The sequence below is a fragment of the Ictidomys tridecemlineatus genome, chromosome 7 (assembly GCF_052094955.1).
Source record: "Ictidomys tridecemlineatus isolate mIctTri1 chromosome 7, mIctTri1.hap1, whole genome shotgun sequence".
NCBI lineage: Eukaryota > Metazoa > Chordata > Mammalia > Rodentia > Sciuridae > Ictidomys > Ictidomys tridecemlineatus.
The window spans coordinates 1546807-1560826 of NC_135483.1; the positions used below are offsets into that span (position 1 = coordinate 1546807).

General features: G+C 59.4%; 1 protein-coding gene and 1 long non-coding RNA gene across 2 annotated transcripts; one reads left to right on the forward strand and one right to left on the reverse strand.

The window, feature by feature from the left end:
* Window positions 1-6490: 6490 nt before the first annotated feature.
* Ly6e (lymphocyte antigen 6 family member E) lies at window positions 6491-9669 on the reverse strand. The gene is made up of 4 exons (XM_078016579.1): window positions 9532-9669; window positions 7947-8051; window positions 7441-7560; window positions 6491-7344 (listed from the first exon to the last, which is right to left on the reverse strand). Exons 2-4 carry the CDS (start codon window positions 7996-7998, stop codon window positions 7124-7126), a joined length of 393 nt encoding a protein of 130 aa, XP_077872705.1. The 5' UTR covers window positions 7999-8051; window positions 9532-9669; the 3' UTR covers window positions 6491-7123.
* A 46-nt stretch (window positions 9670-9715) lies between these two features.
* On the forward strand, window positions 9716-13387 carry LOC120892864 (uncharacterized). The gene is made up of 3 exons (XR_013423709.1): window positions 9716-10086; window positions 11450-12478; window positions 13179-13387. It is a non-coding gene; the product is annotated as an uncharacterized LOC120892864 (long non-coding RNA).
* The last annotated feature ends 633 nt before the right edge of the window (window positions 13388-14020 follow it).

Below are 14020 nucleotides of genomic sequence, written 5' to 3' on the forward strand. Positions count from 1 at the left end.
CTTGGATTTAAGGGTCTCTCTGTGAATAGCATATATTGAATATTTTTAAAACCAGGGGGCAAGAAAAATTTCTTTTTTAAAAAACAGTTTATTTATTTATGTTTTAGTTGTAGATGGACACGACACGACTGTGTTTTCTTATTTGTTTATGCGAGGCAAGCTCTACCACTGAACCACAGCCCCAGCCGGCACGGGAAATCTCTTTAAGGACAGTTTCTGCAAGTCTGCAGATTGTGCTTTGGGGCCGTGAGACCCACCAAGCGGGCACACACACACACTCTCAAGTTGCACAGAGGAAGCACAGAGTGCGCCCACGAAGGCGGGTGGTCTTTGTGCCTCTTGCTTTGGGCACACGGCTGTGCACCAGGCCCATGCTTCCCTTGGGAGAGCTTGTCCTGCTGGCCACACAGGTACATTTCTTACTGAGAGTCAGGAAAAAAATTCTTTCTTAAAAACTGGAGAGGTCTCAAGGACCTCAGCGACATCTGCTCTGAATCCCCCAGGAACTGGCCATTCGATCCATGGCAGGAACCGCCAGGGCCTGACCAGGCTGTGGAGACAGGTGACACCTGTCAGACACCTGTGCTGCCAGACCCGCACAGCCATGCTCACTGTGGGCAGAGGTGCCTCTGAGAGTGACTCTGGCTCAGCCTCTGCAGGTCTGAGCCCCGCCCACAGCTGCACTGACCACCCTGGGTCTTCTGTGTCCTCACCACTGTCAGGATCCTGCCCACGTGTCCTTTCACGATATCATTGAATCTGCAGGCTCCTTCCCTGCTCTGCAACCTTGGCAAATAACCAAACATCCGAGAGGGGTGGGCCGGGCTGGCCTCGCCAGGGCCGGCGATGGGGGTGTGGCGTGCACACGGTCTGGAGCTGTGGTGTGCACACGGTCTGGAGCTGTGGTGGAGCAGGTGAGGCAGGGAGGGTCAGGCAGTCAGCACTGGTACAAGGTGAGGGTCACTGATGAGGAAATCTGCTCGAGTCCAGAGGGGTTGAGAGGAAGTCAGCCACAACTGCTTCTGAAGTTTAAAAAGGCAGGGTGTAGCCAGGAAGGAGGAGGAGCAGTCGGGGAGAACGGGGAAACTGATTAATGTCTGAATTCTTTTTGATCAAAATTAGAAAGAGAACCAACCACTGATGATTATTTTGTCCTGAAGCAAAAACAAGTTCCAGTGCTTTGCTCTCGGCGTGGGGAGGGACAAAGAGGAGGACTGACAATAGAGGTAAGCGCTGAGGGCTAGAAGGGGGTCTGTCCTCTATCACTTTCTTAAATGAACCTCAGCTGTTCACGGTCTCATTCTTCAGCTCCGGGGAACGTGAACTCCGTCCTGATGATCAATACCATGAGGGTCACAGGGAGGCAACTCCCTGGAGCCAGGTGTCCCCTCTTTTCTTCCTTAACGTGGGCACCATGTCGGCTCTGCCACATGCTGTGGGGTTTCCCACTATAATGAGGCTGTGAGTCCAGGGCTGCCTGACATCAACGTGGCCCAGAGTGGCGTCGGGGGTGGTTGTCAGGTGACCTCCCAGCTGCCCGGCTGCTGGGAGGGTGGAGCTCTGCATCCAGGCTCTCGCTCTTGCAAGCCAGAGGGCACCGTGCACCGTGCAGGTGGTCAGAGGTTTCAGGGTCCAGACGGCAACAAGCACGATCCTTTGTCCCTGGAGCCCATCCTCCCAGAAGCCAGTGCTGCTGCCCGCCCCTCCCAGGACTCCAGGGCCTGAACAGGAGGGTCCCACCTGTCCTTGTGCAGGCTGGCACCAGGAAACCAACTCAAGAGGTTCTCAGGGGCGGCCTTCCTGGCCCAGGGGTCGGCGTGCAACTCCAGCTCAGGCCCCCTTCCTGCCACCCTCAGCGACAGGCCTTCCCCCTCCCACATCATGTGGTCCCTGTGTCCCAGGAGGACAGCGGGGAGGTTGCTCAGTCACCTCTCTTGCTGTGGCCAGCGGGATGACCAAGTATGGTCACCTGCCAGGGTCCGCAGAGCCAGCAGTGCCAGGAAGGAGCAAAGCCCCCCTGGCCCTTCCCTGGCCGCAGCCTCTCCTGTCCAGGGATGTGCCCGTGGCCTGACAGGGAACACAGCTCTCACGGCCCTGGGCTGGGAGAAGGGTGGTCACGATAGGCAGGGCCCCTTCTCATACCTCATCCTCTAGTGCTGAGAGCCATTGTCAAGTAGGAATGACGCATGGCAATGTCTTTGTCAGCCTACTCCATGTTGCTTAGAGGAAGGACTCTCCATTGTGGAAATGGGCTTGCCTTGGACCCAGGTCATTTGCAGTGACATTGCATGTATGCTTGAGTAAGGTGACCCTGCTCAAGGACCAGGGCGGATCCGGGTTTAGGGCAGATCAGGTTTTAGGGAGTATCCTGCTCCTTGGGTTTAGGGCGGTTCCAGGTTTAAGGTGTACCCTGCTGGGAATAGGGCGCATCCTGCTGCCTCAGGCACGCCCACTCCTTGAGTTCCCGTTGAGTTCTCTCGGGATTCAGAGAGTATTTGGGATTCAGAACATGGATTTTGCCCAGAACGTGGATTTCCCCAGAATGTGTGTAGAGGGCCGGTGTGAGTTCGGGAATAAAGAATTGCTGCTTGAATCTACAAGGCTGTGAGTGGCTCGTGATTTTGTGCCCAGCCAGACTGCGGCACTCCAGGACGGCAATGTCAGGGGCCCCTGAAAGGAATGTGACCACAACACTCGGAGCAACCAAAAGATCTTTATTGCAGCAGTGCAACAAAGAGAAAAGAAAGAAGGAAAGAGAGAGAAAAGAGAAGAGATAAAGAGGGAGAGAGCAAGAGCAAGAGAGAGACAGCGCACGCAAGAAAGATAAAGAGCAAGAGAGAGAGAGCAAGAGAGAGGGGGGCCTGGCAGGAGGGAGTTTTTATAGCCCAAATCTAATGGGGCCTCTGGGTCTGCAAGCTGCCTTGTTGGCCCAAGGGGGGTTGAGTGCTCAGCCTTGAGCGGGACTTGACACAAACAGGTGATAAAGGACCAGATAGAGGGGGGTTTGAGTGCGTGGGCTATCTAGCAGCCAACATCTGTTCAGCCTGCCCTGCAGACAACACAGTTCAGCCTGCCCTGCAGACAACACCCCTAGGTTCCCGGATCAGGCCGCAGCGAGTGGCTGCCCAGCGTGTGGGGAGAGGCGCTCAGCTGGGAGGGGAGCAGCGAAGGGGCTGGGCTGGGGAACTTGGGGACAGCACTGGGGAGAGCAATGCTTGATCCTGGGAGTAGCTGGGGGCATGGAATGGGATATGGGGGGTCACCCTCTGGGACAGGAGGATCTGTGTGGTCCTCCAGGAGCCCCTGGTGGATCTGGGGGACAAATGGGGGTCAAAGTCCCTCTTAGCAGGCCTGAGGAAGGATCTGTGACCCTGGGGAAGGGCTGTCAAATGATGGGAATTCCCAGCATCTCTGTTCCCCTAAACTGTCCCCCACCACAGTCTCTCTGCCTGGACCTCCAGGGCAGGTCAGGGCTCAAGGGTCACTGTAATTGCTCAGGAGTGGCAGGAGGCAAGTTGGGCCACAGGGTGCTGGGCCCTACCTGCCATCTCCCCAGGCCTGGCCCCCACCCTGGCCCGCACTGCACCTAGACGCAAGGCGGTGAAGCTGGCGGGCCGTGCACCCAGGAGTGCTGTTGTCGGTGGGGACAGGCTCGCAAGAGGGGGACAAGGAGGAAGGGGCATAGATGAGGGGTGAGATCTCTGGGGCAGGGGCTCCAATGAAGGGCCATGAGCCTCACCATGGTGCCCTGACCTCCAGTGAGGAGGGGCCAGCCCCTCTTATCCCTCAGGAGTTCTCCTGCCTGTATGGGGGCAGAGCCCACCGGTTCACCTCTGACCCCTGACCACGCCCCCTCCCATCACTAGGCCTGGGCAGGGATCATCAGTCACACAGGGTGTGAAGGGACCTTGTGTGTGGCCACTGCCCTGGTCACAGTCAGTCCCAAGGAGGATCCAGCACCTGAGCAGGGGCTGTGGTGGGGCTCCTGGGGAGCGTCCCAGCAGTCCTGCAAAGCTTGGGGACCTTGGTCGGGGAGACCTGGGATGTCTTCACTGTGGGCTCAGGGCAGGTCCACTCTTCCCGAGTGGCAGCAGTGTCCCTGTGGGCTTCCAGGGGTCCTTGGAGGAAGTCCAAGGGGCCAGCCAACCTCTTGCCCACAGGAAGGAGAGCCCGGCCCCCAGGCCTGGTCCGCCTGTGTCCATCACGCCCAGCAGCGCCCTCACATCTTCCTGAGACCCTCTCCACAGAAAGGGGGGCCCTGGAGATGGCCAGCTGCCCTGAGCTCTGGAGGGGTGGGGAGCATGCCCACCCTGTGTGCATCGCCACAGGGGCCTGGGCAAGGCCCTGGGCCAGTCGGGAGGTTGCTCAGGTCACTCAGCCTCCTGAGCCCCACCCCCTCCCCCAGCTGCCTCTGGCCATAAGCTGAAGCCTCACCCCACACTCAGCATCCACACGCCCCAGGCTCCCTGCTACCCACCCTGAAGCCAGGAGCAGCTGGGGTGGTGGGGCAGCTGGGGCTCCAGGCCCTCAGGAGGACTTGCTGTGGGGCCTGGCCCAGGGGAGAGGGAAGAGAGGTGGGGCGTCCTGGGGGGGACTGGAGACCCTGAAGCTGGACACCCCAGGCCCAGGCTGCTCATGGCCCCTGGCTGTGCCAGGAACGTGGACAGTGTGGAGCCCAGGGTCAGCAGGCTGGGGACTCTTGGGAGTCCCAGCAGGGGACCAAGCCTAGGTGAGGAGGCAGTCTCCTGGCTGGCCAGCTGGTGGGAGCAGGAGGGACAGAGGCTGGGCAGGAGGTTTCTGAAGCATCTTGCTAGAGGTTCTAGTCGGGCCAAGAACAGCTAGGAAGCACCCCCAGGAGCCAGCCAGAGCCCAGGGTGGGCAGGTCCAGTTACCCTCCAGAAACACCCATCTGTGGGAAGAGAACTTGGGGCTGATGTGCCGTGGTGGTGGATGACTCTAGTAACCAGGCCGTTCTCTCTGGCCTGTCCTTTCCTAGTTATTCTTTCCCTCAATTTATTTTGAATTCCAGGACCACAAACCCGGTGGATAGCACCTGAGAGACAAAAACCGACCATGCTCTGCACCAGGCACACCCACCTTGGCCTGTTGGCTCCCCACTAGCAACCCCAGTGTTGCTACTGGTACCTGCCTTTAGACCCAGGTCTTTCCAGGGTGACATACTGAAATCAAAGTCCTTTTCCTGTCCCACCATCAACCCAGGACCGGGAGGCATCATCCTGTCACCTGGGCTTTGGTGAAGTGTGGGCAGTCTGCCCCTGGCCCCAGCCTGGGCCTGCTGGGGCTCTGTGGAGTTCAGACCAGCCCGGGGGTGGGGCATGGGCCTGCTTCCCCTCCATTAGCTCAGGCCTCAGCAAACAGGACCCAGCCTCTGGGCTCCTCCCCTTTCCTCCATCCAAAGTCGGGGAAATAGAAACTCAGCCTCCAGCTCCTCCCCCAGCCCAGGCTCCCAGGGGACTCTTGCCAGCCTCCGCCTCCCCGGGGAGGGGGGGGGCAGCAGGACCCACAGTCCCAGGCGTGGGCTGCTTGCCCTAAGGGAACCAGGCCCTCCTACCAACAGCACAGTTAGGAGAATAACCACAACTAATGACACCTGGGCACAGTGGGCACTGCACACAGGAGGTGGGAGCCAGCACAAGCCTCAGACAGGAGGCCATCACTGTCCTGGGCCACTGGAGTCAGATTCTAATTCTTGACCATGGCTTTGGGTTCAAGTTCTTGGGGGACAAGCTCAGACTCCCCTGGAGGGGCACCCATCCTCGTTTCCGGTCATCCCAGGCTTTGAGGCGTTTCTACTGCCCGCACCTGAAGGCGGTGCAGCTGCTCCAGAGCGTGCTCTGGGGCAGGGCTGTGCTCTAGGCAGACCCTCCTCTGCAGGCCCCCGCCCACCCACCCAGGACTTCCGGGCACTGGGTGGGGGTCCTGGACTTGGAGCAAGGGACACTACATCCACAGGTTTCAGAGGCCTGCTGCGTGTGCTCATGGAGACCGCCAGGCCCTGTTGGGCTCCTAGGCCTGGGCACAATCAGGGCTCGGAGACCCTGCCACTGTCCAGGAGACGTGGGACATATCCAAGACGACAGGCAACCTGCTGCCTCACCAGCCCTAAGCCAGGAGCTCAGCCGAGCGCAGGCCATGGCCAGGGGTCGTGCTTCCTGGGGGCACCAGCCTGACCCACCTTCTGTGGGGGTCTCCTGCTCCTCCATAGGCCCTGGGGACAGCAGCCCCACTCTCAGAGACCCTCAACCCAGGCTGCTGCCCAGGACTCCCCCTGGCCTTGTGGATGCAGACCCACTCAATGGACCTCACTCCAGGGCAGGGTAACGGGCAAGGCAGTGGTCACTGGTCACAGGCCTGGAGACCTCCTCCTCTACTGCCCCATGGGGCCTCCATCTAGGACTACCCCAGAGGACCTCTGCTCCTGCCTCCAGGAGGTGGACTCGGAGGGCGGCTGGAGAGGTGACTACCGCAGTCAAGAGGGGTGGCAACGTTTTATTGAGGCACTGAGGCAGCAACGGGGTGCCAGTGCAGGAGCGAGGAGGGGCAGGCAGGGCTCAGCAGGACCTGGGCCGAGAGCCCATGCCTGGAAGCACTGGGAGCCCCCCGCCCCTAAAGGCTACCCCTGGAGTGAGTGCAATGTGGGTGCAGATGGTGGGGTCTGGTGAATCAGGGTTCCGGGGGCTGCTGCTGCCCTGGACTCTCCTGTCGCTCCCACAACACCACCCCAGGGACTCGCGCCTAAACATTCACAACACCCTGGTGTCTGCCACCACCCCACACTCAGTGCGCCTAGGGCTGATGGCTTAGATGTCCCTCTGGTGTCCAAAAGGCTCAGTCCTGCCCTTGGGGACCCTAAGACTTCAGGGGAACCCTCATCTCGTCCTGGTTCCTTGAGAAAGGTCACACAATTGGCTGCAGAAGTGAGGGCGGCTGGCCCCACATGGGGTAGGGGCTGTGCAGGGGTAGGTGCAGGGGGTGGTTCTGGCCCAAGGTGGGGGGATCAGGCACGCCAAGGAGCTGGAGGCTCCAATAGCCTCCTGTGATCTGCGAGGGATGGGGCTTTTCTTCCTGAGCTGGGGGACATGGGGGACTCAGGTCCAGGAGGTCAGGGGCCCAGTCTCAGCAGAACAGAGAGCAAGCTGAGCAGGAGCCCGAGGCCCAGCAGTGCGGTGCTGGCCCGCGGTCCCCCGCCGGCGGCACTGAAATTGCACAGGAAGTTCTGGCAGCACTGGGTGCCCACAGACGCCACGCCGAGATTGACGCTAGGACCAGGGCAGATGGGGGAGCAGCCCTTGTTCAGGGTGTGTCCAAAGTCCACGACATTCCCTGCAGGAAAACCAGACTGTGAGGGGTGGCACTGGCCATGGGAGACAGCCAAGGGGTCGGTGGGGCGAGGCTGAGGTGCTCCGGGCCAGCACTCACCAATGCCAGCAGAGGCAGACACAGTCACACAGTAGTTGTCAGAAGAGGAGCAGATGGTGGGCTTCAGACAGTAGAGATTGCTCTTCTGGTTGACGCAGGAGAAGCACACCAGAGAGTGCACTGCAGAAGGAGGGACACTGGGTGATACCTGCCTCCTGCCGGAGGCGGTCTCCAGTGTGCCTCCCAGGCCTGCCCTCCGTACCTAACCAGCTGTGGGCATTTACTGAGCAACAATTACACGCCAGGCTCTGGGCTGGGTACCAAGGCCAGACCATGACAAATAACAGCAGACCCTGGCCCTGGTGAGCTCAAGTGACCCCCAAACACGGGGTGACAACAGTGTGGCCTGGCCAGTGTTGAGGCTTCCTAACACTGGGGAAGAGGAGCCAGAAGGTCCCATAGAGGCTGTCCTGGAAGGACCACTGAATGAACGCCCAGGGGTCAGGGGAGAGGGAGCCAGAGGAGGGCATGGTCTGTGAGAAGGTCCGGGACACAGGGCATCGCACCTGGCTCCAGACCCAGAAGGGCAGCCAACAGCACCGGCAAGAAGACCCTCATGCTGGAGGGGACAGATGGCCGTCCACAGGCACTCAAAGCCAAAGACACCTGTCCTGCTGGGAGAGATGCACCGTGTTAGAGGGCAGCCCAGGTGAGGGATATCATCAAGACTTTTGGAAACCCACAGAAACAGAGGCCCAGTGCTGAGGTGGGGAAATGGTGGTCAACAATACAAGCCAATCAGCACCCTGCTTTCCTAGGGTCAGCTGGGTCCTTGAGTCTCCACTCCCCTGAGGGTAGACCCGGGGCTGGGAAGGGCTCAGGGAGGTGGCCACCTGTGGCCAGGCTGACACACAGTGAGGTTCTGGCAGAGCAGGGGGCCTCTTCTGGGCTGCTGTCCTGCACTGGGAGTCCTCTCTTGGGCAGGGGTCAGTGGCACTGGGTGGAGAAGGAACTGGGTTTTGATTTTCTGGAGAACTGCAGAGGAGTCAGGTACTCAGACCAGCCCTGGTCGGGGAGAGGCCGCCCAGAGGCCCCGGGATAAAGGGGTGCAGGTCTTCACAGGAGACTCTGGACGGGAAAGCTGCAGGCCGGGTTTGTGCAAATGGGCCCCAGGCCTCTCCCATCCAGCTTGAACCTCTCCTGACACCTTGAGAGTCTGGAACAGGAGTCCCAGATGGCCAATGTCAGTGCCAAGCTCAGCCACGTCTGCTCCTGCCACCAGGCAGCCCAGGCAGGAAGAAGTTCTTCCTCCATAAAGTGAGGCTGTGGTATGGAGGAACCCTGAGCTGTCTCCAAGGAAGCTCTGGCATGCACAGGGACAAACAGGTCCAGCAGGCATCCCCACCCACCCACGGGGGACACCTGACCAAGCAAGCCCCGCAGGGATGAGTAAAGGCATCCACTGGGGTGGACGGCAACCAGGAGACCGGAAAAAACCTAAGTTTCTGAATGGGCAAAGGAAAGGCAGCCAGAGGGACCCAGGCCCAGCTCCCCTGTCCCTGGAAAAGCCAGGAATCTAGTGGTAGTCAGCCCAGCATGGGAGTCACGAACCGGTCCGGCCTCCAGGGACCAGGTGACCCACCTCAGGAGGCACCTCCTTCGCATGCATAATCTAGGTCAAAACAAAGCCATCCGCTCCCCCTCCCTAGGGCGGGTTCCAGCCCCCAGGTAATCAACCCCCCAGGTAGTTAGTTCTCCCCCTTCCGCCGGGGGCTCTCCCCAGGTTCCCGGCGTCCTCCTCCAGTCTGGCAGGCTGTCCCTGCCCAGACCCCACGCGGGAAGTCCGGCTGCCTGGAGTTGGGTGATGGGCCCCGCGTCCACTGGGAGAGGGCCGGGCAGCGGTCTTCGCCCGCTCTGCCCAGATGTTCGGAAACATTCGGGGACGGCTGGGAGATGGGAGGAAGGGCTCCCCCTGCGGAAGGCCCGCCGGCAGCCCCCGACTCCCAGCTTCCTCGACCCTCCCTGCGCCTCTGCGTGCGCTCCTCTCGCTGGGCCCCTCCCTCCCCGTCCGCGCGCTCTGCGGCCCAGGCGGCCCGCCGGTCGGGTCCCCGCAGGTTACGGGGCGACCCCGGCCGGGCCCCACAGACTCACCGCCCGGAGGACGCAGGCGCCGCGGCGTCGCCGAGCTGCCCAACCTCGCGCGCTGCGCACGGCGATCGCCGGAGCCTCCTCTGCACGCCGAGCGCCGCGCCGGATGGGGAGGCGGCGGGCGGGCGGGGCCGGGGCGGCGCGGCGGGAGGGGGGCGGTCTCCGCGGGGTGCGGGGGCGGGCCCCGGCGTTGTGCGTGCTGGGGGCGGGGGTCTCGGGGGACGCATTCCAGACCCGAGGATCGTCCAGGTGCCGGCCGCTGGCCCTCCATCCTGGGACACTGACTTGGAGCCTGTGAGCCCGCGGCGTTCCCAGGTTCCTTGTGACACCCAGAGAGGGACCTGAGACCTCAGTAGCCCCCCTCTCATGTAAGGTGGTACCTGAGTTCCGGCGGGGCCCAGCCTCCCACCGGGTCCACCGGATCCTGCCACGTGCCTGGCCGGTGCTTCTCGCTATCCAGAAGGGTAAGCCTGCTGAGGCTCAACTGGCGACCAGTCCGTGTGACAGTCACTGATGCCCAGGCTTGTGGGGGCTAGACCCGTCTGCCCGAGGCCCAAGGTGCAGTTTGGGAATCCCTTGGCTGAATGGGTGGGTGGGGAGGGAGAAGAGGCCAGAGGATTTAGCAACACCGGGCCCTAAGCCTGTCCTTAGCCTGCACCTGCTTCCACGCTGGGCTGTCCCTGGGCCATCCCAAGGTTGGGCAGCCTTGGGGGAGACAGGATGAGGTTGGGATGGGAGGTGGGGGATTCTGGTTTCTGTTCCCCCGGCACTGGTTTTGACAGATCTAACTGGAACCTCTCCTTCTGGGCACAGGGCTGCCTCCTGTCCTGCCAGGGCTGGCTCTAGGAGGGACACAGCCTCCTGTGTGCTGCAGCAGCCATGGGGTCCACCAGTCAGCCTGGCCTGCCCCTCTGCAAGGGTACCAAGACCCTTTAGAAGTCCCAGTGCCTCTCCTCCCCTCTCCCAGAGCATCAGCTGTTGTGTCTCCAGATGCCCAGGAAGCGGCTCCGCCAACCTGCATGTGGCCCTGCAGCCACCCGGCACCCTGTCCTCTGCCCCACCCTGGCAGGCCAGGCAGGCCACTGTTTGGGGACACCAGCAGGGAGCTGTGTCTGGCTGCAGGCCTTCTGCAGAGCCCCCTCCATGGCTGTGGGCTGCCGACTCTCACCACCCCTTCCCCGCAGTCACACTTCGCTTTTCTGTGGCACGTTTCCTGTAGAAGCAGTCCCACCTGGCCCTGCAGTCCTGCTGGGTGGCAGCTGCAGTGACAGGAGGAGGGAGGGCCCCAGGGAAAGGGCTCCTTAGCTCCACTCCCAGAGGTGGGGGGAGACACAGTGGGGGTGTTAGGGCAGCCAGGGAGGGCTGGGGCCAAGGCAGCCCTGTAACAGGCCTGCCACTGGAGCCAGATAGTGGGCATGAGTCTTTAGGGACAGTCCATCTTCTTGCATGGTCTCCAGGGTGCATTCTCACAGGATGGGGGCTGTGAGGATGGCCCTAGGCCTGAGCCTAAGCAACTCCATTTTAAAAACTCCAGTTTGAAACCTGCAGGCTCACCAGGCACACCCACAGAGCCCTCAGTGTGGCCTCAGACAGTCACTTCCCCTGACCCTCATCAACAGAGTGAAGCCTGGCAGGCTGTCCTCCCCTGATAAGAGGGAAGAGTGAGAAGATGGGGTGGGGGAGACACCAGACCAGATGTTTCTGACCCCAGGGTAAATGATGTCACTGAGAATCCAGTGGCAGCTGATAAGGATTGAAAGGGGGCTGGGGATGTGGCTTAAGTGGTAGCCACTCGCCTGGCATGCGTGGGGCCCGGGTTTGATCCTCAGCACCACATACCAACAAAGATGTTGTGTCTGCCGAGAACTAAAAATCAATATTAAAAATTCTCTCTCACTCTCTCTTTAAAAAAAAAAAAAAGGATTGAAAGGGGGGTCAAAAGCCCCAAAATTTTAGTAAAAATAGTAGAGCTAATGAACAGGGATTCAGCCACCCGAAACAAGGATGCACTGGAGCTGGAGAGCCTGGTGAGGACCTGACATCCCATCACTTGTCATCCTTCCTGAGCCTCCGCGTGATCGTCACCACTCTCAAACTCTACCGCCTCGTCTGAACCTTGGTGAGAGCCGCAACTTCTCCCTAAGACCCCCTCCTCAACTGGTCGTCCCCTCCACGCCGGGAAAAGCCTGCTTGGTTCCGGACCTGGTCACCGCAGTCTGAGTGAGTGGGCATCTGCTGGACATAAAGCCTAAGACTTAGGACTTTTGAACTTAGCCTGCAGAGGGGATGTCTGTCACGAGCCTGTCATGATTAGGTGTGTTTGCAGTGCTTAGACTGAATCTAGAATTGTTTGCTGTGAAGTGATTATGTCTGTTGCAGTGCCCAGCATCAAGGATTGTCGTTTTCTTGGTTAAGAACCTACAGAGTGAAACTGTATGGAGTGATCTGAGTGAATAAAGCATTGAAAGGGGCAGAAGGGCATGGACATTTGCCACAGTCTTGGCTGGGCACAAGATCACGAGCCACTCACAGCTTTGTAGATTCAAACGGCAATTCTTTATTCCCGAACTCACACCGGCCTCTACACACGTTCTGGGGAAATCCAAGTTCTGCCAGCAAAATTCACGTACTCCACCAGGCTTTGAATCCCACAAGAACTCAAGGGGAACTCAGGCAGCAGGATACGCCCTATTCCCAGCAGGAATAACCTTAAACCTGGAACCGCCCTAAACCCAAATTGTCCTAAACTGGGAACGCCCTAAACCCAAGGAGCAGGATACTTCCTAAGACCTGCAGGATACACCCTAAACCTGCATCCACCCTGGTCCTTGAGCAGGGTCACCTTTCTCAAACATACATGCAATGTCACAGCCAATGTCCAAAGCAAGTCCATTTCCACGAGTCCTTCCTCTAAGCAACATGGGGTACGCTGGCAAGGAAATTTCGATGCGTAAGTCTGTTTCACAGCTCTGGGACCAGGCCCTGGTTGTCCCCAGCATGGTAGAATCCAGAAGGCAGTGGCCTGGCTGTCACTGTGAATCTTGGTCCTTGGTCTCACCTGGGGGCAGGGCAGGTCTGGTGAGGCTGACTCATGCTTCTTGTCCTTCAAACCTCTTTTCCCATTTCTCACCCTGAGCTTTGGGCTGGTCCTGGGTTCTGGAGCCCCCAGTCCCCCTGCCTGGTGCAGAAGTTGGTTAACACTGGTCCCATCCAGGACACACTGTGTCTTGGCACTCCCTTCAGCTTTTGTTTCTGTTACTTGTTAAGCATCTCTCCACTATGACATCATCCCCCAGGGGTTCAGGGGCAGGGGACTTCAGCTGTATGTCTGGCCCCTCAGACAATGTCTGGCCCAGGGAAGATCCCCAATATTGTGGATGCATGGGAATCCCACTCAGGATGGGATCCTTTGACGTGGAGTACAGGCTAGCATTAGGAGGGCTCTGTCCTGGTTTAGATGTGAGGTGTCCCCCAGAGTCCTGTGTGAGATAATGCAAGAAGGTTCGGGTGAAGTGAAAGGCTTATGGGATCCTTAACCGGATCCTCTGGAAGGGAATACCGAGTGGCCAGTAGGCAGGTCGGTGTGGCTGAGGAGGGGGTCCCTGCATTTGTATTTTGTCCTTGTTGAAGCCTCTCCCTCTCTGCATCAGGTGGCCTTGTTCCCCGCTGCTGCTCCACCACACTTTTCCCTCATGATGTTCTGCCTCATCTCAGTCCCCAAGGAATGGAGTCGGCCATCTGTGGACTGAGACCCCTGAAACTGTGAGCCTCAAGTAAACTTTTCCTTCTCTGATTGTTCTTTAGGACTTTTGGTCTCAGCAGCAAAAACAAAAAACAAATAAACCTGACTAAAACAGGCCCTTGTGATTCTGAATGTCCAGTTCATAAAGTGTCCCCCATGCCACTTGCTCGTCACCACTAGACTGCCTAATGAAAGTCTGGGACAAGTCTGATCCGCAGACGCTCAGGTTCCTGATTCTCTTCTGCTGTCAGGCCTCAGTGGGAGTTCCAGGGAGAACCATGGCCGCCTGAGGGAGAGTGACCTTCAGTGCTGTCTTGCAGCTTAGTGTGTTTGTAAGGAGGAAGGAGAATGGCCTGAGGTTCCCTTGCTCGGAGGGAGAACCCCAAATTATGTTGCAGTGTAAGCTAGACCCCGCTAAGATTGCTGCCACTGTCACCGCGGTTTACCAGTGAGGAGCCCTGGCTTCCCCATGCTGAAGGATAACACCAGAGAAGCAGGCGGAGGCCAGGGGAGAGTGCACAGTGGGAGCTTTATTAAAGGACAGCAGGAAAGACTTCTCCGGAGGAAGAAGGGGACCCCAGAGGTGCAGTCCGTGGAAGGGGAGGTCTGTCTTCGTTCAGCTTCCCCACGTTTCCCGTGGTGTCCCTGTACATTTCCGTTGGCCGTTGTGTCCCTGTCCTTTGTTCTGTTATCTTGCAGTGGTTGAATGTAGGTGGGGAGATCCCAGAGGTGAGGGGCAGATGGCCCCTT

Coding starts and splice junctions, on each gene's coding strand:
- Ly6e (XM_078016579.1), bottom strand. CDS start 7,998: ATGAGGGTCTTCTTGCCGGTGCTGTTGGCTGCCCTTCTGGGTCTGGAG. Junction 7,561..7,946: donor CCTTCTGGGTCTGGAGCCAG/GTGCGATGCCCT, acceptor CTCCTTCTGCAG/TGCACTCTCTGGTGTGCTTC. Junction 7,345..7,440: donor GTCTGCCTCTGCTGGCATTG/GTGAGTGCTGGC, acceptor GTTTTCCTGCAG/GGAATGTCGTGGACTTTGGA.